The 23,765-nt window shown below is 26.9% G+C and overlaps 3 protein-coding genes across 3 annotated transcripts; 1 reads left to right on the forward strand and 2 right to left on the reverse strand.

The window, feature by feature from the left end:
* Positions 1-5,937: 5,937 nt before the first annotated feature.
* Positions 5,938-12,736, reverse strand: LOC107173538 (ankyrin repeat domain-containing protein 13C). Its single transcript, XM_015524119.2, has 10 exons — positions 12,432-12,736; positions 12,285-12,326; positions 12,048-12,152; positions 8,689-8,820; positions 8,381-8,598; positions 8,178-8,309; positions 7,456-7,623; positions 7,234-7,383; positions 7,035-7,164; positions 5,938-6,931 (listed from the first exon to the last, which is right to left on the reverse strand). The coding sequence occupies exons 1-10, from the start codon at positions 12,562-12,564 to the stop codon at positions 6,798-6,800; spliced, it is 1,344 nt and encodes a 447-aa protein (XP_015379605.1). The 5' UTR covers positions 12,565-12,736; the 3' UTR covers positions 5,938-6,797.
* On the forward strand, positions 9,863-11,149 carry LOC107173539 (distal membrane arm assembly component 2). Its single transcript, XM_015524120.2, has one exon. The coding sequence runs from the start codon at positions 10,209-10,211 to the stop codon at positions 11,052-11,054; it is 846 nt and encodes a 281-aa protein (XP_015379606.1). The 5' UTR covers positions 9,863-10,208; the 3' UTR covers positions 11,055-11,149.
* Positions 12,737-16,479: 3,743 nt separating the features above from the next.
* Positions 16,480-18,593, reverse strand: LOC149058095 (uncharacterized). Its single transcript, XM_089219931.1, has 3 exons — positions 18,427-18,593; positions 17,371-18,313; positions 16,480-16,766 (listed from the first exon to the last, which is right to left on the reverse strand). Exons 1-3 carry the CDS (start codon positions 18,452-18,454, stop codon positions 16,649-16,651), a joined length of 1,089 nt encoding a protein of 362 aa, XP_089076057.1. The 5' UTR covers positions 18,455-18,593; the 3' UTR covers positions 16,480-16,648.
* Between the last annotated feature and the right edge of the window lie 5,172 nt (positions 18,594-23,765).

Consider the following 23,765-nt stretch of genomic DNA (forward strand, 5'->3'; position numbering starts at 1 on the left):
TTACAATATTACAAAAAAATAACTAAGCGTGATGATTCTTGTTTAATTATCTGATTTCGTACAGTGGCGAATTTGAGGGGGGGTGACGTGGCGATTACCCCTCCCTAGGGAATTTTTTTACTTAAATTATAGCGCCGTATGATAAAATGAACAAGAAATTCATAAGTCATAGCTATAACATTAAACTTATAAATAGGTAAATGATACAAAAAAATGTATTTTTTTTAAATATTATAATGGGAAATATGTATTCAGTTACGTCTTTGTTATTACCTATCAATCTATGATACCGATTCGCCCCCTCCTCAAATGATCTTCAGATCCGCTACTGATTTCGTACAGTGTAAACTTTAATTATCTATAAAAAAAATGATGTACCTATCGTATGAATTTCTCAGCCGGATCATATTGGAGTAAATCGAATTTTTTTTCCATGTTTTGTGGTAAATGTATAAATACATATTTATAGATACATTTCGAAATGTTTATCATTTCAGTATGCGCGCATGGACAATAAAATATGTTTTTTTTAATAGCAACACCGCCAACACCTATTTGGTATTTTGAACACCATATATTCGGATAGGCCTATTTATTTTAAAGTCATTTTTATGAATCAAACTATGATTCTACATTTACTAAAACTATTCTTTAAAATTGTCTAATAAAAGCTATTGCAATTTTAATAAATAATACGATTCATTAAAAATTTTAAAATGCATAACATTTATAGTTATTTATTATTGATTACATATTTTTTTCTCTAAAAGTATTAAAAACAAAATTAACTATGAATAATGAGTATAAAGTAATTATTAACTCATATTATTATGTTTATATTTTTTATGGTGTATATAAAAAAAAAAGACGGGTAAGTCGTGGATGTCGCTCTGCTGTACAGTAGGTTACAAGTGGGTTACTGTAATGGATGGAATTAAATTTGAATCCAATGATATTATTATATCATTGTATACGAAAAACGATTCTGAGAGAAAACGGTTTATCCGTCTAGGATATATTATACATTATTAAAAATTTTCAAATCTTAGATTTAAAAAGAAAATTTTTTATACATTTCTAGTTTAAAATAATTTGCGAATTTTCGTGGTTTTTGTGATTTTTACATATGTTGTCAAAATTCAAACTTTGAATGCTTGTAAAAAAAAATGTAACTATGAATTTATTTTATTTTTCAACTGCTATTGTTAAAATGTGTTGTATTTATAATTTATAATTTATAATATCCTTGTATTAAATTTTCAAGCTTTTCTGCCTAACAAATAAATTTTTATCGATATTAATTTAAAAAAAAATTAAAAATGATCGAACAATTCAAATGCCTATGAATAGTTCAACTTAAATCCTAAATTTTTGAAAATTGCATGGTGGATAGAATATACTTATATAAACATTCGGTGAAAATTTCATTTATCTACGTTCATTTGGTTTAAAGTTACATAAAAAACCAAAATCGATTTTCTCGAAAAATGAGTGTGCATAAAATTTCCCGTTTTCCCCTTAATTTTTAGTTTGTTTTTCTCGATTATTTAGAAAAGTATTAAGAATTTTTCACTTTTGTCCCCCCAAAGTATCAACTAGATTCACTTTCTGATCGAACGAGGTATTGAAGTTAAATTGAAGCACTTTTACTGTCCCAAAACGTGATGACAGACACAAAAAAAAAAAAGCGGGCAAGTCGTGGATGTCGCTCTGGTGTACAGTAGGTCACTGTAATGGATGGGATTAAATTTGAATGCAATGATAGGTATCATTGTATACGAAAAACGATTCTGAACGAAGATGATTTGTCAGTCTAGGATATATTATATTTAAATATTGTCATATATTCTATTTTGAAACAAATATTTTATTTTTAAATTAAGACGCATTTTGCATAAGGCATGGTTAATCAATTAGTGTAGTTATCATAATTCATAATACTTTATATTATCATAGATATACGAATACCTGGTTTGAGGATAAATCATTATCATTACGCGATTTCATAAAAATTTAAAACTCAAACGCTCAAAACATTTTTCCTATAATGACGCTTCAAATTTTCTCTATAGCTATTTGAAGCAAAACTTGTGGAAAACTTGGTGTTAAATTGTATAACCTTAGATATAAATACAAACAATATTATGAATTTTGAACTACAAAATAATTTGCAAATATTTATGGTTTTGACGAATTTTTGTTAATATTTGAAATTAAAATGCTAATAAAAATTTAATTTGAATTTCCGGTGGACATTTTTTTTGTGATAAAGATTGACAAATTTGTAAGGAATCTTGTATTCAATTTTCAAATCTTAGATTTAAAAATAAAATTATTTAAGAATTTCTAGCTTATAATAATTTGCGAATTTTCGTGATTTTTACGTATGTTGTCAAAATTAAAATTTGAATACATGTAACTGTAACAAATTAAACTGTATATAGATAACACTAATATAAACATTTGGTGAAAATTTCAAGTATTTACAGTGATTAGTTTTTGAATTACAACCATATAAAAATATCGGTTTGGTCGAAAACTGGTTTTGCATAAAAATTCCCGTTTTTCTGTCATTTTAGATTCTGAGCGGAGCGATGAATGTATTGATTTTACCATGATGTGTGTGTTTTTTTTTTTTTTTTTTTTTTGTATGTCATCACGTTTTGGGGCAGTAAAAATGCTTCGATTTTTTACTTCAGTACCTCGTTCGATCAGAAAGTGAATCTAGTTGGTACTTTGGAGGGTCAAAAGTAAAAAACTAAAAATTAAGGGAAAAACGGGAAATTTTACACACACTCATTTTTCGACAAAATTGATTTTGGTTTTTGATGTAACTTTAAAACAAATGACCATAGATACATGAAATTTTCACCTAATGTTTATATAAGTATATTCTATCCACCATGCAATTTTCAAAAATTTTCGACTTAAGTTGAACTATTCATAGGCATTTCAAATTTTCGATCATTATTAGTTTTTTTTTAATTAATATCGATAAAAATTTATTTGTTAGGCAGAAAAGCTTGAAAATTTAATACAAGGCTCTTAACATATTGTTACAATAGCAGTTGAAAAATAAAAGAAATTCATAGTCACAATTTTTTTTTATAAGCATTCAAAGTTTGAATTTTGACAAAATACGTAAAAATCACGAAAATTCACAAATTATTTTAAGCTAGAAATTCATAAAAATTTTCTTTTTAAATCTAAGATTTAAAAATGTAATACAAGATTCCTTACAAGTTTTTCAATCTTTATCACAAATAAAAATTCCACCTGAAATTCAAATTAAATTTTTATGAGCATTTGAAATTTAAATTTTTACAACATTGGATTTTCACTTTTAGCGATTTCCTTATTTTGGTGTAACTCTAAAACTAATGACCGCAGATACTTGAAATTTTCACTGAATGTTTATATAGGCGTTTTATATATTTGATAAAATTTTCAAAATATTTAGATTTGTTTTGAGCTGTTTACTGACATTTTAATTTTTCAACTTTTTTAGTTTTTTTTTCTATAAATATCGATAAAAATTTATTTGTTCGGTAGAAAAGCTTGAAAATTTAATACAAGGCTTCTAACACATTGTAACAATAGAAGTTAAAAAATATTAAAAATTCGTAGGCACGATTTTTTTTTATAAGCATTTAAAGTTCAAATTTTGACTAAATACGTAAAAATTACGGCAATATTCAAATTATCTTAGATAGAAATTCATAAAAGTTTTCCTTTTTAATTCTAAGATTTGAAAATTTAATACAAGGCTTCTAACACATTTTAACAATAGCAATTGAAAAATAAAATAAATCATGATCACAATTTTTTTTATAAGGATTTCAAAGTTTGGATTTTGACAACATACGTAAAAATCACGAACATTCATAAATTATTTTATGCTAGAAATTCATAAAAAAATTTCCTTTTATGTCTAAGATTTGAAAATTTAATACAAGGCTCATTTTATATTTTTACAATAGCAATTGAAAAATAAAAGAAATATATAGTCACAATTTTTTTTTTATAAGCATTTAAAGTTCAAATTTTGACTAAATACGTAAAAATTACGGCAATATTCAAATTATCTTAGATAGAAATTCATAAAAGTTTTCCTTTTTAATTCTAAGATTTGAAAATTGAATACAAGGCTCCTAATATATTTTTACAATAGCAGTTGCAAAATAAAAGGAATACATAGTCACAATTTTTTTTTAAGCATTCAAAGTTTGAGTTTTGACAACATATTATGTAAAAATCACGAAAATACAGAAATTATTTTAAGCTAGAAATTCATAAAAAATTTTCTTTTTATATCTAAGATTTGAAAATTTAATACAAGGCTCATAATAAATTTTTACAATAAAAATTGAAAAATAAAAGAAATGCGTATTCACAATTTTTTTTTACAAGCATTCAAAGTTTGAATTTTGACAACATATATAAAAATCACGAAAATTCGCAAATTATTTCAAACTAGAAATTCATAAAAAATTTTCTTTTTAAAACTAAGATTTGAAAATTTTTAATAATCTATAATATATCCTAGACAGATAAACCGTCTTCGCTCAGAATCGTTTTTCGTATACAATGATATAATATCATTGGATTCAAATTTAATTCCATCCATTACAGTAACCCACTTGTAACCTACTGTACAGCAGAGCGACATACACGACTTACCCGCTTTTTTTTTTTGTTTTTCTCGATTTTTTTGAAAACTGTTGGAAAATGTTTACTTTTGACCTATATAATGCACCAAGGATCACATCGGAAACCACCCCCAAAGTTTGAAATCGAAGCTTCGACTAGTTATGCTGTACACAGACACAAAAAAAAACACATCATTGTAAAGTCAATACATTCATGACTTCGTTCAGAATCTAAAAATGTTTAAAAAGTAATCAATAATAATTATGAATGATTTTATGCATTTTAATGAATCGTAAAAACGTATTATATATTGAAATTGAAATGGCTCTAATTAGTCTTATTCTGTCAATTTTGAATTTAGAGCCATCATAGTCGATTCATAAAAATTACTAAAAATAAGCCTACTCGAATATGTTGTTCTAAATAGGTGTTGCTAGAAATAAAAATATTTTGATGTGCACGCGCATGCGTAGGTATACCGAAATAATACAAATTTTGAAATGTATCTATAAATGCGTATTTGTATACCACAATACCACTGACTTGTGAAAAAAATCGCTTTATTCCACTATTGTAATCCGGACGAGAAATTTACTGTTCCCTAAATTGTTGAACACGCGGTATTTAGAGAAATTATTTTTTTAGATTTCAGTAAGAATAACTATGGTATTACGAGAAACTTTGAATTAAATTTTCTTAAATAATTTGCAATTTTTCGAGTTTTTGAATTTAAAATTTATAATTATATGTTTATAAAAATATGATAAATGTATACTACAAATTAATTTGTAAATTTTGGTGACTGATTAATTTGAACAGAGCACTTGTAGATAAAAATTATAATAAAAATATTATGACAATGTATTTTTGATATTTTTTAAATTTTATTAGAACAAGATACATTATTTCTCTTATCGTTTAACATTTTTTAGTTTTTAGAGCTTTGAGAAATTGTGAAATTGTATAGCTCTACTTTTATTCGTTTTTGAACAATATCCAAAACACAAAATTAATTTACGACTAGAAAAGGAGTTTTGAGTAAAAATACATACCAAACAACTCAAACATAAAATATTTTATTTAACAAAGAAATCAGTTAATATTATGTTAATTCAACTATTTTGCTTGTAAAACATTTTGTACATAGTTCATAAGTATACTAATGTAGTAATGTTCAAATAAAAATGTTTTTTATAGGTATTCAAATTTATTTTTCAAAATAAACTTGAGGCAACATTTACAATTTACAGAAATGTTACAACAAAACAAAATATTAATAATTATTACTAAAAAAAAAACGCCCCTTGTTTGAAAATACACAATTATATAATATAATGCTACTAAAAATAATAATAATAAATAAATAAAAATTAAATATACACAATATTGAGATAGGGAAATAATATTCTAAATAACATACATTATAATATTATATAGATAATAATTATCTAATAAATTAAATATACCAGTGTTGAGTATTTATGTATACAGCAAAGCTATAAAAAAAAATAATAATAATAAATACAATCTTTTAATTGTATACTAACTAATTTTTAAGTCCCCCTCCTTAATAACAAAACAAAACAAAATAAAACAAAAACAAAAACATTAAATACTATAGTTGCAATTCGGAAGGATAAAAAAAATACTTTTCAGACATAGTTAAACATAAACCCTAAATGCATTAAGTAAATATAAAAATAAAATAACAATACTCTAGTAATATAATTTAAAATTGCAGGAAGAATAAATAAATTAAATATGTAACTTATTTTGTAACACATTTATAATAAATATTAGAATTAAAAAAACTCTGTGCAAAAAATAAATTAGTAAAATCAAATGTTTTGCAAAGAATTCTCAAGAAGTAAAAATAAATAAATAAATAATAATAATAGTCATTAATTTCAAAGTGTTTTCTCTTGAAAATTATGGTAGGTAAGAGGTACATACAGCAATGAATACAATGGTTTAGTGTGCATATCACAACAATAAATTACATTGATCAAATTATATGTATTAAGTTGATCAATACATTTTTACCAAACCTAAGCAATTCTGTAAACTTAGGAGGAAACTATGATAACATTTGATGGCACCTTTAAATATTTCTGAATCTATGATAACATTGCGGAACTCAAAAATCGTCATAAATCTGGAAACCTAGATGGATCTTCAACATAATTCGCTGGTACTTCAAAAAGATTAGAATCTATGTCATCGCGAAACTCAAAAGCCTGGAATGTGATCTTAGCAGACACTGTTGGCAGTATTGGAATATCTGTATGAATAAATTTAAATTTAATTACTATAATTGTCCAGGAAATATTTTGTTTTACAAGTATTGTTCAACGATAAATTTAAGAATCTCTATCATAACTTACCTAATTTCACTGGAAACCCTGGTGGTAATTTTAAATTTACAAAATCACGTAGTTTAGCAAAGTGTTTAAATGGAGCAGTAACTTCAAGTACATCCATTAGCATAGCAACTGATAGAGGGAAATCCATACTCTAAAAATAAAAATAATACATTCTAAAAGTTCTTTTCAAAAATTAAAACTGATGAAAGAATTATCATACCATAGCAACTGTTGCTTTAAATCCTCTCGTCGTGTTTTTAAAAACCATTTCTCTTGCCAGGGTTGGGTGTTGTCCCGCTGGAGATGTAAAGTACTCTTTCCATGTACACATTGTAGGCACAGGGGGAAGTAGTGATTCTCTTCTTACAGGCTTAAAAAACAAAATTATGGAATAATTCACCACATAGATGGTCAGACATACTTTAAGTATTAAGTTACTTACTTCCCCATTGCAATCAATACTAATAGCACACCCTCCTTTAGTCAAACTTTCAATGATTGCTTTATTTTTTTGTAGATCTTCTTCGGACAAATGTTCTCTTCGTTTTTTCTGTTCTAATGTTAAGCCATTTATATGATAAAAATCAGCATTGAAATCTCCAATGGTTTCCTGGATTTAAAATTTTTGATTAAAGCAATACAATTCAATTAAGTCAATAGACATTGTGAAATATTCTACCAACGTTAAATAAACAATAAATACATTTTTCTTTTACTCTATAATAGATCATTATGTCTTAGCATTTAACTTATTACATAATATAAAATTCAATATTTATTTTCAACAAAATAAACATTAATTAAATAATTGTTATAGTTAGAGAACAGATTTAAATGCTTTTAAAATTATTTTTAACATTGAAAATATTTGTTTTATAATATAAAATTTTATACATTCTTAAATAAAAATGATTTAATAACACAAAAATGCAGAATAAAAGTTACACTTTTTAATTCTTTGAAAGTATTAAATGAACTTTGTGTTTGGAAAGCAATGTTTTAGGACACTCAGAAAAAATTAATGACTCTTGTGCATGGGCGTGATTTCACTATAAGTACAAACCATGGACAATGGGAGTGACCTTACCGTCGGAAACTAAAAAAGGTAGTCCCCAACAGTGTTTCTTATTTTGAATAGAGTGTAGTTATAATATACATTCATACTTTTCTGTCTTGTCGAAATATCCAACCCGATTGAGCACGAGAAAATGTTATTGATTTCGTAGACATTTGAGCAGTCACTATATCAGTACTCATCATTAAATCAACTTCATCTTCAATCTCTGATTCAGTTTCCTTTAAAATTTATAACTGTAATAGTATTTTTCATAACTGATAAAACTATATAAAAATACTAATTTTCTTACTAAATATCTGACTCTTTGGTAAACACCAGCTTTATTATCCATGACAATAAGAGAATGTGGAGGTTTAGCATCACCATCAAACAAAAATGTGATTTCCCCACGTTCCCATTTCATATCATTCATTGCAAAATCTACTAATGTAGTATCCAATCTAAAAGATGTTCCTTTTTTATGAATCTGACAAAGATCTGAGGGTAGAACTCGAGAAACTAATGGCACTATATTAATTATAAATATTTTTCATGAATATTAGTATTTTAAAAGACATCCATATAAATGTTAAGAAAATATATATAATCAACATTCACCCCAACTTTGGAAGTCCCATTTTATTTGCATATAGAAATCTCCAACTTGTTTCAGTGCAGATACCAAACTAGGTCGCCTTTCTTCAATCTGTTCTCTTGCTTGGTGTTTCATTTTTTTCAATAAAGATATAACTAAATAAAATTCAAAAAGTTTGAGATATCTTTTAAAACCCATAAACATATTTATTTACAAATAATATCATATAATACAAACATTATTTTGTTTTAATTACAGTTTTTCATTGAAACAAGAAATGTTAATTTTTTTTTTTTTTTGAGACTATTTTTATCATGCTCTCAAGAAGACATTTATAGAATTCGATAAAGGGGATTAAAGAGATTTGATTTTTGATAGTTTTTAAAATTATTTATCAGATATGTTAATAATAATTAAAATAAGTAAATAGTTCATAAATATTAGAGAATGTATACAATATGTCAATATAATAATATCTGTGTAACTTAACTTATGTAGTTAATGCATCTACAGAATTTAAAATCTGATCAATGACAACCTTGAAAATATTCTAAACAAAAGGCAATAGCTAGATTTTTTTCGCATCATGACTCGTGACTATGAAAAACTTATATGCAGTAATTTTTCGTAACTTTTAATTTTTAATAATTTTTTATAATATTGTCATCAAGTTTCTAACCACATTCATTCAATGAATAAATAATAAACATTTATATTATATTATATAATATTTATTTCTTCGAATAATTTAAATGAACACTGGAAAAAGACTTCACAAAAAGTCACCTTGAGTCTGAAAAATATACTATAAATAATTAATTAATTTAATGTATTGTGATATCCATAATCAAAAAAAATATAAAAAAAATTGAATTATATTTTAATACAAATAGTAAAATTGAAATAATAAATATTATGGATTATAATAAAAAAAAATAAGAATCAATGATAATAATAAATTTAAAATATTTCGACTTAAATATAGAACATATAAAAATGAATGTCGATGAACAACTTTAAAAAGATTTCTTTAATGTTTCGACCTATTTGTATTAAAAAGTAATTAAAATTAATAGTGCAGTACACGATATTATATATTTTATTTTCTGGTCACACTGTAAGTATATTATCAATATAATCAGTCGTGGACATATAAGGGATAGGGGCCTGGGGAAGTGGGGACTAGGACGGACCGATACTCTGATAATAATAAATATTTTTTTAGTTATAAATTTATAATTGTTGTAAGTATAACTTGTAACTATATAAGTTGTGACTAGTGAAAATGTGAAATACCGAAATAACGTCCTACACGACTCATATCTATTCACATATTGCAAATCGTAATATTTCACATTCACTTCTATCTCTCAGATTTTGTACATAAGTTTTAACTACTTATAAGTTAAATTATACAATTAACTAATAACTATTCTTTTTTCTAAATGTGGTATAATATATATCTCTCCGTAAACATTTATAATTAGTACAGTATAATACTTTAAGTTTGAATTTAAAAATACAGTGGATTAAAATTTTCAAAATGAACAGTGTACGAAAGCTAATGCCATTATGCTCAAAACAAGCATTTTCAGGGAAAAGGTTCTATTCAAATTCAAAAGATTTATCAAAAGATGAGAACAAGATTTTGTACGAAAAACTTTTAAATAAAAACTATAATAGTGAAAAACATACAGAAGCGAGTTCGTTTGCCAAATGGTTAACACCTCATTATAAATATGGACCTTCGCGTATCATGAATTATGATTGGTCCATAAAAAATATGCATTCTTGGTATAAGCGTAAAAGAGTTGAATTTCACAAGTACAATCAACGTTATATAACAGAACGAGTAAAATCACTTGGAAGCGACATAGCTGCGGCACATTTTGTTGTTTATCGAGGCGGTGCAATTAGATTTCGAGGACAAGATGACTTTATAAGTTGGACTAATAAAAAAGAAGAGTACTATATCAATTTACCATTAACTTACGATCCAAATTATTTTGTTGAAGCTATTGATGGATCTGACCTAATGTTTTATTATGAAGGATTAGAAAACTTTAAAAATCTATATAAATTGAAATGGCTTAAATTAAGAAATAATCCAGTACTGGACAATTGGTGCTTAGATTACATAGGGCATGCAATACCTAATTTGGAATATTTGGATATTTCTAATTGCCCTCAAGTAACAGCTGGTGGTATAGCAGGTCTTCAAAAGCTAACTCAACTCAAAACATTGGTGATAAATAGTAATAATATAGAAATCCAAATGGCCTGCTTTGCATTGGAAGATATAATTCCTGGGCTCTTTGTTTTAATACAGGAAAATAAAGATGTTAAGTTACAAACAATGACAGAAAAAATAAATTTGAATGAAACATAGGTAGTAAAAATAATTCATAATAGTTATTTTTATTGTTAATAATAACACTAGCTTTAGCTTTATTTAATAAAAAATTACATGATATTATAAACTTATTAGTATTTGTATTTCTTACTTCCTATTTTTAGTCAAAACAGTGTACATTTGAAGTTCTATACATGATTATAAAAATAGTAATTCATAAAACTCATTTATCACTCATTTAGGGATAATACTCAATGGAACATATAAACAAAATGTATTGATAAGGTTTATTTAATTATTCAAAGGCCGAATCGTCCATGTATATTTTTAAAAAGAAGTTCACTAATATTTAAAATAGTTAACAAGAACATTCAGTGTTTAATTCACGAGATTTAATGGTAAAACGTAAATACGAAAAAAGTTACGTATGACTATACCAAGTTCTTGTACTGAATAATTTAATATACATAAATATGTTTGTAGCTTTTAAAAGTAAATAATATGTAGTTTTGTTCATTAAGTTGGACATAATTGAAAATACTAATGAACTTTGGTTCAACTAGAAGAAATAATGATAAAATAGATACCTATCTAACTAAGTTGTTTTGGTTAATAATTAATATTAAATTTCACTATTATAACTTGGGGTAAGAAAAGATTATATTATTTAATGTAATATATCAAATGAGTTAGATTGAAAAAAAAATATTTAGAAGATTGTAACATTTGCATAGAAGTTAATAATAAGAGTTAATAATCAATTTTATTTATCGACTAATACGCAATACCTATATAATAATGCTCGCAAAGAAGCTATATTAATATATTATTAAGTATGTTAGGTAACTCAAATACATTAATATAATACTATTTAATAAGTTAATCGCATGTTAGTAAAAACAAACAATTAACATAATACCTAATTAAGAACAACAAATCTTTGATATCTATAAAATCATTATATTTTATGTGTCTCACTGTCAGAAGTAAGTACCTACCTATTTTAAATCAAGCAATAAATGAACTTACTAGTAAGACGATCTCCATAGCTAATTGCTTCAGACAATGGCGTCCATCCATTTATGTTTTTTACCTTTACTGGTGCATTGTGAGCAAGCAACAATTGTACTATATCTGAAATGTATTCCAGACGAATAGTAATTATTATTAGTATCGTGTTAATGGACGACAGGCGGTCATGAGATATAATCGATAAGAGTATTATCGATAATATCTCACCTCTATGCCAACAACCAATAAACCTACCTTTACGACCGAGCATGATGGCCAGATGCAGAGCCGTGTTACCTGCAACAAACAAATGTAATAATGAAACAATATATTCTGTGGTCACGTAACATGCGAGACTAAAAGTAATGATTAATTATTGTTGGTACCACAACGCTACCGTACCATGTTTGTCTTTCCTCGATAGATCTTCTGTCCTCATCATCCGTGCGAACTTTTGTACATCACCTTCGAACACGCATTCGTGCAGTGGATACGACAAGTTCTGTTCTTCCGCCATACCACTGCTGCCGCTCATCGGAATGTCCTGGTCCAATTATTTTTAATTACCTGTGTGCATAGTGTTCCATATTATTATTGTTTTGTTACTTTGTTGTTGTCTATCATCGTATTTGTCTAAATAATAATAAATAATAATTGACAATTATTGTGAGTTCGCCGTTTGTACGGACGTACGGTGTAAAAAATTATTATCAATGTTATTCCAACGTCCGAAACAGTGATAACAAAATCACAGAATAAATTTATTTTGTGACAAACATTTGTGGGCAAATCAAGGCTGATAAGAGAGAAACTGCATCTTATGATAAGTGATAACGTCCAGTTTTATATTTTTGAAAATTTAGTCGTCGATATAGGTACTAACTGTTAACCTATACGTTGCAGACTTGCAGTGTGAGTGCAAAATAATTTTTACTCACTCGCTGTGCATCATGGTGAGTTGGTGGCACGGCACACAACTTTTACGATTCACAACATTCTTATTTCTCAAACAGTGGCGATTTAAACTTTATTACAGCCTGCAGGGGTCTAAGGGTTTTTATTTCTTCAACATTTTAAAAAAAAAAAAAACTGCCCACTGACCATAATATTTATAATAGAAATATGTATTTTTCAATACACACTATTATATACATAAAATGAGTTCGTGGGTCTGAAGGAAAAGATCAGGACGATCAGGTGGACTATGGGTTGAAGACCAAACTCTTGATATAACATGTTGATAAAATTGACGCTACCGAATAAAAATATATGATTCCACTCATCTTCATTTCTATCGCAAAATACTTCATTATTGATAACCCATATGGCCATATACGCTATTGTAAATCTTTTTATTATATAGAAATAGTGCAATAGCATTGGTAGTCAGGCCCGGATTGAACCGGCGAGCTACCGAGAAAATCTCGGTGGGCCGCGTAAAAATTCAAGATCAGTATTATATCAAACACTGATATAAACTAGAATGATTTAAAATAATAATATAATGTATTTTATCTATATACAATACACGTATATAGACAAATATATATACGTCATATAATTATATAAATATATTATATATATAAACGAAAATTAAATTTTAAACTTATAATATTATAAAAAATCGTCATACTACTCATACTTAGGCCATGACTCATGAGTGATAACTGATTAGTATAAAATGAAATGTTTACAAATTGCATAAATCCAGGCGATCTATATTATATTATCTATATTATCTATCTTATATTTTGCGTTTTTTAAAAATAATATAACTGAAGTATACTAAGTAATTTAATGTAATGTACCTATTGAATAGGTAATTTGTAAATGTGCTTTAGAGAAACAATTATTATTTAAAGCACAAATACTAAAAGAGTGGTCATATAAAATGTTTTTTGAATGGGCTGATACTTTGTTGAGGACCGGTAGAAATTTAAAATCTCGGAGGGCCGAAAAGTCTCTGTCTGGCGCTGAATTGGTAGTTAAGAATTTTTTTTATACATTATATAGTGGTTCTTCCTTAAAATTTGACAAAGTATTAATCATATATGATTTTTGAACAATTCACATCATACATCATAGAGTATAGACTAAGCCCATGTCATTACATTATTTATTGTTAGTCTCCCATTCACAGTGGTTGGGACTCCAATTATAAGTTATAGGTACCTATTTATATTTTGGTACTTATATATTTAAATAAATTAATGTCTATAATTATCGCGTGAACAATAATTAAATAGAAGTACGCTTGTCGTTGGTTCAAAATGAAAAAAATAAATATATTCTATTAGATAAAAAAAAATATTTTTAATACATGCGAGGTCTTACGTACTTTTATTTTTGAGTGAAAATCAAAAAAACACATCAACTTTCATGAAATAATAATAGTTACAGATTCCGTTCTTTTGTTTTTTATAAACAACATTTAATATAAAAATGTATTAAAATAATAATATTATTTTAACTAAAAAATAAAACAGTATACACATATCCAAAACCAGAAGTTCGCAGAATTGCACAATAAAATATATGAAATATAGAGATGTAATGATAATCTACCCATACCTTGCTCGTCAAAGAATTTTCTAGATTTCTGGGAAAAGTCTCTCACAAATAGAAAAGTCGATGAGTTACAAAGTAGTATGAATTTTCCTAAAACCCTATTGAATTTATTATTTTACAACAATAATCATGTTTTTATAACTTATTTATATATTTTTACATTTCAAAAATATGTAATTGTATTTTTTCTAAATATGTTTTGATTACAAGAAAAATATTTGAAATTTGTATGTGAATGTATACTAAGTTATTTTTGATCAGTAACAAAAAATAAAATTTTTAAAATTAGCATTATCTAAAATGTGTATACCTCACTACCACACATGGTCCATTGTTACTTTATAATATAGATCTGGCAACCTACTAGGTACATATTATGTCAAGAGCTATAACTCATATATCTTATGACTATAGCAATATAGCCGATTAGCTTGTTATATAACTACTTATAGAACATGTTTTCTCAGAGGTAACGAAACGGATTCCTGACTGATTACTATAACGGCATATGAAGTTTCTCTAACGTCAAAACGAAAATGTATTATTAGACTATGTATTATTTGTAAAAAAAGTCAGTTAGTGACAGGGGAAAACATTTTAGTTAATAGTTTTGACATAAAATTATTGACAAAATAATTTTAGGTTAATCGTTTGCTCATGGTATACCCCAAAGAATTCGTGCTTGCGAAATATTAAAATTAAAATATAGTTTAAATTTTAAATTACGATAACACGGCATCTTGTATAGGCAATTTAGCTACACGCCTGTCGAAGATCCATTTATATTTTATTGATTCAATAAATTATTTTCACTAATTTTTTTAATACAGTCTTTAAATTATATATTTACAATATATATATACTACTCTTACTGGTATTTATATTGATGTAATGTAAACTTTAAAATATTGGTATCTTTGTAAACTATTTCCAAAAAAATGTTATACTTATTGAAAATCGAAATGCCAATAACCATAATACATAAATAGTTATTTTTACAGATTTAAAAAAAATAGTGTATAACTTATTTAATTTTTTATAATAACACGGTGAATGTTTATATATGACAACATTTGTTTTTATTATTTAAATAGATAATGCATACAGGGACACAGGGTACAATGGTGCATATTATATAGATATATTAATTATTATGTAATAATTATGTTGTTTTTTATAAAATATTTATAAATACATATATTATGCTATAAACTGTAACGGCCATGTATTGTTACAGTCAGAATTCGATCTTTCAATTACATGTATAGTGTATACATAACATATCAATATAATTATATTTATATTAGAAACATCTTACTACATTTTATGTAAAACACATTTCATCCACACAAATTATATAAATAATAATACAAATGTGAACAAATATAAAATATATAATTTAATAAAATAAATAAATATGATACATCTAAAATTAAATCTATAATGTAATACTGTAGACTCAATTTTAAAAGACTCAGACCATTATCATAAAACTTGATATTTTGTAGAATATGATTTTATATGATCGAGTCTTATAAAATCAGGACTCAGTTGTATAGAACTCGATACATATTACCACTGCACCTGCAGTAAACAGTACAATGATGAATATAATAAATTAAATTAAATATAATATACGGGTAGGTTTCATACATGATACATTTATTTTAATTTATTAGTTGACAATTGAAATATGAATATACGAGTTACGGAAAATCTAATATGGAAAAAATTTAAAAAGAAACTAAATTTTTTTGTTTCATATAGTTTTTATGTAATACCTATACATGATAGTGAAATTTAATTATAATAATCATCACCTTGAGCGATTATTCTAAGCATAAATAAGAAGTAAGAACCTATACTATATTTTTGTCTGTAGACATATTCTGGAATATATTATGTACCTAAGTTATTATTTTGGTCAGTTATTGATACAATTAACTATTTTAAGTCCGTATAATATTTATGGATGTGTAATTTTATATAGATAATCGTTGAACATTAACTTAAAATTGTACGTCTACTTATCTGTATAAAATCAATACATTTTACCTAAATTTCACATAGATTTTGCACATGTATTGGCTACATTCAGAAACAGATCCAGTAAATGATTCTTTGAAAACGTGCGCTAATTCATGTTTCGAAATAATTATTTTGGCCATGCTGCAAATAAAAACATTTAAAAAAAAAACATATAATTAGTAAAAACACACAGCAGTAAAATATAGTGCACGTGCACACATATAGGTAGGTACTGCAATTTACAAAATTATTGATTGCTAATGTATTACATAATAAGATGACCTAAAAGCCATTTCTGTACTAATGAAAATTCGCCTATACTGCTTCGTGGAGTTTTATAAAAAGGTACTAAGCCACTTTTTTGAAAACGTAAATGTTATACTATAATGATGGGACGACGAGACCTAAAATAAAACGTAATTGAACTCGCTTTTACTTTTTTACGGACGTATGTATTATATTAATATATTGTTACATTAATGTAGACATTTTTAGTGAATTATTTTTTGCAGTGCACAGTCATAGCAAATCTGTCATTTTCAAGGCAATAATATTTCAGATGTAAGTAACAGGACTAGATTTAAAAATTAATTATAAATAAATATTTTTCATTAATTTATTAAGTGCCCCTTTTTTCAAACACCAATCCCATGAAGGTCACACTAATACACTATACTATGTATTAAAATTTAAAACAATTTTATTTATATAATAGATATAATGATGGTATACGATATATTATTACCGTAGAGCAGAAAGAGCTAAGGGACTGCTGGCCACTTGAAGTCCGGCCTCGCAAATAATTCTCTGAAAACACGGTCTGTCGTCGTTGACTGCATCGTTGACCGCCGCAGACAGGATGTCCAAGTATCCGGATATCTGACGACCACCCACGAACCGGCCGTCATCCACGTGGTCCTTCATCATGGCGTACATGTGAATGTAATGCGCTATTCTGGGCAACACTGATGTGCGAAACAGGTACGAAGCGGCCATAAAGAAGCCGGTGGCGAATAACGGCTCGAAAATCCTGTCCAAGAGAAACCGGCCGATCGCAGTCAACCGACTGCACAACGGTGTGTATCCGTCCAACAGCGACGGATCGAATACTGACTTTCCCAACAGCAATCGCTGCAGAAGACCGGAAGCGTGAAAAAACGGATGTCCGAACGAGTGAAGATGATGTTGTGGTGAGGGAGGGCCGAACTGCAGCACTCCATCGCCGTCCACGTCGTACGGCCTGGTCGCAGATAACGGCTGCCGCAACAGCTCATGTACTTCGGCCGTTTCCGAATTGCCAAATTTCCCGATTCCGCCACCGTCCACGACGAAACCTCCAGCTGACGGTCTAAGCACCACGCTACCGCCGCTGACGACGACCGGACCACCGCTGTTAACCGCGCCTCCGGTCACGTCGTTTTGTGCTGCAACCGCTGCAGTAGAATAACTGCCACCGTGGTGTACCGATGACTCGGGAGTTCGCCATTTCTTGCTGACGCTGTCGTTTTCATCCGTTAACGAATGATAACCACCAACTCCATGGTTTTGGACGTTGTCAGTACCGTACGGTTTCCCAGCCGATGGCCGCTGTTGTACTTCAGAATATTCACGATAGACGTTTTTAGCCCCGAGCAATTGGCAATTTGTATTCTGCAGTACGATGCATAAGACAACCGATATTATCATACCTGGAAAAATAAGGTGGGATTTAATTGAATACATTTTATTTTTCCGTCAAAACATTTTGCAGATCATAGGTGTGTTTATAAAACAATAATTACTACTGTAGTATTACTCTTACCGTTTAAACATACAGACGAAACCCACATTTTGTTATGTTTAGAATTAATTAATTAACTGACTGACTGAAAACACCGACAACAATTAAATCATTCAACTTCACGCTGCAGTTAAACACAAAATATATAAGGTGTAAATGCTGTCGAGGTGTACACGTTATATACTTCAAATTTTCTAGTTTTCTAAAATTATGACGACCATACTTCTTACAGTTTTATAATATAAACTTAAAATTAATGCGATTAGAAGATAATTAATACCCACCTGCAGCTAAATTGTCGTTGACATTATTTTATAATGTTCATTAAATGACGGTCTTAATCGTTAACCACTAAACGCATTGAAAAAGGAGTACAAAATAAAAATTAGGATTTGGTGTACGTATATAAAATGCATTAATACTTAATATGACATGAGTAAATAGTTATTAATTATAACTGTTAGGTATATGTTTATACATTATAAAGCATATTTGACTTGTAAATTAACAATTAAATTAAGTTATTGTATTAACATCCAACATCCGTATAATACAAGAAGATGAATACCGATAGAAAGCATATTTATTTTTGTCAACTACGAGTACATACATACAGTCATATATACATGAGTATTGAGTACTCACTATAACCACTGAGGTGTCCCTATGAAGATTATTTTTAAATCTTTCATCTTCAAAATCTGGGTTTATTTAAGTTATTTTAGATTCTGAACGAAGTGATGAATGTATTGATTTTACAATGATGTGTGTTTTTTTTTTTGTGTGTGTCTGTGAACAATATAACTAGTCGAAATAATGCTTCAATTTAAAACTTTGGTGGTGGTTTCCGATGTAAAAGTGAATATCCTTGGTGCATTATAGAAATCAAAAGTAAACATTTTCCAACAGTTTTCAAAAAAATCGAGAAGAACAACAAAAAAAATGACAGAAAAACGGGAATTTTTACGCAAAACCAGTTTTCGACCAAATCGATTTTTTATATGGCTGTAATTCACAAACGAATCACTATAATACTTGAAATTTTCACCAAATGTTTATGTTAATGTTATCTATATACAGTTTAATTTTCTTTTTTTGAGTTATTTATAGACCACTGAAATGTTTGATTTTTATGAGAATTTTTTTTTGAAGTATCGGTTAAAAAATTTTGGATTACCAAAAAAACTTGAAAATTTAATACAAGGTTCCTCATGAGTTGTTCTTATTGTAGCTAAAAAAAGCAAAATTTTTTGTGTTTATAACTAAGGATTAAAAATACAACATTAAGTTTTCCTTCGAGTAGCTATAGAGAAAACTCGAAGCATCATTATAGGAAAAATTTTAAGTGCGTTTGAATTTTAAATTTTTATGAAATAGCGTAACGATAACGATTTATCCTGAATCGATTTAAAATATTTGTTATTATTCAAAAAGTATAAGTAGTAGATACTTGAAAATTTTACCAGTTATTTAGATTGACATTTTCTTTACACGATTTAATTTTTTAAACATTTTGACTTTTTTTGAGATATTAATAGACAACTGAAATTTTCAATTTTTTTTTGAAATGTCGATAAAATTTTTTTGGCCCAATAAAAATGCTTGAAAATTTAATACAAATTTTCTCATTAGTTATTCTTATAGTTATTAAAAAATTATAAGAATACATAGCCTCAATTTTTTTTTATTAGTATTTAAAGTTAAAATATTTACAAAAATTCGTCAAAACCATGAATATTTGTAAATTATTTTGTAGTTCAAAATTCATAAAATTGTTTGTATTTATAACTAATGATTAAAAATACAACACTAGGTTTTGCATAAATTTTCCTTCAAGTAGCTATAGAGAAAACTCGAAGCATCATTATAGGAAAAATTTTAAGTGCGTTTGAGTTTTAAATTTTTATGAAATCAGGTATATGTATATTTAAGATAATATAAGGTATTATGAATTAAGATACTATACATGTAATGTTTTTGGAAAAATTGATTAACCATGCCTTTTTCAAAATGCATCCGAATTGAAAAATAATATATTTGTTTCAAAATAGAATATATGACAATATTTAAATGTAATATATCCTAGACTGACAAATCATCTCCGTTCAGAATCGTTTTTCGTATACAATTATTATTTCGTATACATTGCATTCAAATCTAACCTACCCTAGTCAGAGGTCCACCCCACTACCTAATGTATAGTAGAGCGACATCCACTTACCCGCTTTTTAGAATATTATTTAAATGTAAAAAAAAAGCTCTAGTCATAATTTTCGCAAAACGTTCATACAAATCGATGTCACTTTTTTTTGGTCAGAAACTTGAGTGTGAAAAATACATGACAAGTGCAAAAATGAAGTGACGCCTCGATATTTGTATGAGAATTTCGCAAATAATACAACTAGAGCAGAGGTTCTCAAACTGGTACGACCCATTTTGGAAATTATTTACATTTTTTGTTGCCCACAATAATATTAATGACCTTTTTTTAAGTATAGGCTCATCATGAATTAATCTTCTTATTTTAACCGTTGACACAAGTTTGCAGAATATATAGCATACAGAGTGGTCCATTTAAGTGGGCACACTAAATATTTCAAAAAGCATTAACTTTTTTTGAATTTTTTTTTTAAACTTCTAGGCTTATGTTTTTCTAAAACCGTATAATACTTTGATTTTTTTCAACCTTATAAGGTGAAACCACCACCTTCTTTTGATTTTAAAATGGTAACATATAATAAAAATATCATGAATTAATAAAACCATTTTTATTATGAATTTACGCATTAACATTTTTATTTTTTGTTGATTGGTTTGCGAGATACAACTCCTCAAAGTATTGGTGGTTGAAGAAGATGTTATAGTCGGTAAATGCGGCATTGTTTATACTATTTCTTCATTTGTAAAGACTAGGAGCTATAACTGATAAATTCGATACCGTTCGGCGAGGTAACAATATTGATAACTGTTGTACTTTGTATCTGATTAATTGAACGTCCTATTAACCTCTATAGTCCATAAGTTAATAAATGATTAAGGTTCAAAGTGCAATAGTAATCTTTAATTAATTGCATGTTATTTATTTTGTTACCTTGGATTCAACGATATTGAATTTACCACTAACTCCTGGTCTTTACAATTATTGGAAAAATAGTAAAAACCACCAATATTTTGAGGAGCTGTATCTCGCAAACCAAGCAACGAAAAATAAAAATGTTGACACGAAAATTTATGAAAAAAATGATTTTATTAATTCATGATATTTTTATTATATGTTACCATTTGAAAATCAAAAGTTGATAGTAGTTTCACCAATAAATATAAACGTGAAAAAAATCATAGTATTATACGGTTTTAGAAAAATATAAACCTAGAATTTAAAAAAACTTAATACTTTTTCATGATAATTAGTTAACCCACTTAAAAATAGATCACCCTGCATGTATGTATTATATATTTTTATTTTTATTTTCTGCCGAATCGTTGTGCATTAATATTACACCTATATAATAATGTATCTGCAGGCATTAGCAAATAACATATAATTTATGAAAAAGACACTCAGACACCCGGTCAAATTTGGTAACCTGTAATATTATAAGTGATGACATATTAAGTTAAAATTGAAAATTATGGAATCTATTATAGGTATACATTTTTACCTATAGAAGAACTTTAAAAAAAGGTACTTCAATTTTTAATTGTATTTATTATAAGTAAAAGTTTTTTTAGAAAAAATGTTTAAAACTATAAAACCAAAAATAACTTAAGGGTTGAGAAACAATAATAATAAATAATAATAAAAAGCTTAAAGTATGGTTTATTATCAATATTTTTATCAATAGGTCAGGTTAGGTCAGTTTATAATTATTGTGTTCTAGTAACATTTACCAATAAGTAGATATACCTGCCTAATAAACATTATACATTTGTTTCTATTATGAAATTGATCATTAAAACTACCATTTTTCATTGTTTAAACTTTATTTTTTTATTATGTTGACTTTATTATTTATTGACCCATTGGATAAACATTTATGTAGTACATAGAAAAATATATAATAATAATGATGAATTATAATTATTCAAATCATTATAATTAAAAATATAAAAACCCTCAAAAGAGTACAGCGGTACTCTTCTCCAACCGGCGCCCCAAAACTCCTGAAAATTTGAAATTGAACGGTAATAGTATTCCTTGGTCACCAAATATCAAATACCTCGGTGTAATCTTGGACAGGAAATTAACCTGGAATCCTCATATCACCTCCAAATTACAACAAGGCTACCAAAGACTAAAAGTTCTATACCCGTAGCTATATTAACCGTCAAACTGCATTAAGCTGGAAATGCTCTCTTATGCTATATTAGCAAATACTACGACCATTACTTCTTTACGCATCCCCTGTGTGGGGAAATTGTGCAAAAACCCACATACATAAAATACAAATCTTTCAATCAAAAGTTCTGAGAACCATTTCTAATGCCCCATGGTTTGTACGCAACGATGCACTTCATCAAGACTTCCAGCTACCCACAATAGTTGAGTTCATAAAAAAATCAGCAATCAACTTCTTCGGCCACATCAACTCTGCTCACAGTGCGAAATATTACAAACTAAGTGTCCCTCCTTCTGTACGCCGACTCAAGCGTGGACGTCCCCACGACTTGTTGCTATAACGCCTATACCTAATTTATTTAATTTAATTTAATTTAATAAGAAATTATAATATTATAATATTATTATTATATTACATATATGTAGTCATTTGTATCTTATATCACTAATGTATTTTTTTTTAATTGTTATTTATTTTCTAAATGTTAAAAAAAATAATGTTATTAACAGTAAGTTAAGATGACTTTCGTTAGTAAAACTTTATGAATAAAAAAAAAAAAAAAAAAAAAAAAAAAAATATAAAACTTATGTATTTATGTTGTACATTTAATATATCTTATTATATTTTAATCAGTAATTAATATATTTAAATTGAATATATTTTTATATTTCATGATTATTTTCTTATTTATAAAATAATACATTTTTGCAAATTTAGTTTTTGTGTGAAATAATTTTTTATCTGTTTACTGTTATTATTATGATAGATTGCACTAGCTTTTTCTAAAAACCTCACATAAATATTATATTATATTATTTATATTACATAACAAATTATAAAATATAGGTATTATTATAAGATCGTAATTAATTTATGAGTCAATGTCGTTGTTTCCCATAGAACGGTTCGTGGTATAAATATTAAATAGATAAAATAGTCTTAATATTTTGAAAATTTTATTCTGTAGATGTATATAAAATAATAATATACTTAATGATTTTAAGTTTAGATTATATTTTC

Source organism: Diuraphis noxia, unplaced genomic scaffold (genome assembly GCF_037042655.1).
Source record: "Diuraphis noxia isolate RWA-SAM2 unplaced genomic scaffold, SU_Dnox_SAM2 contig0002, whole genome shotgun sequence".
NCBI lineage: Eukaryota > Metazoa > Arthropoda > Insecta > Hemiptera > Aphididae > Diuraphis > Diuraphis noxia.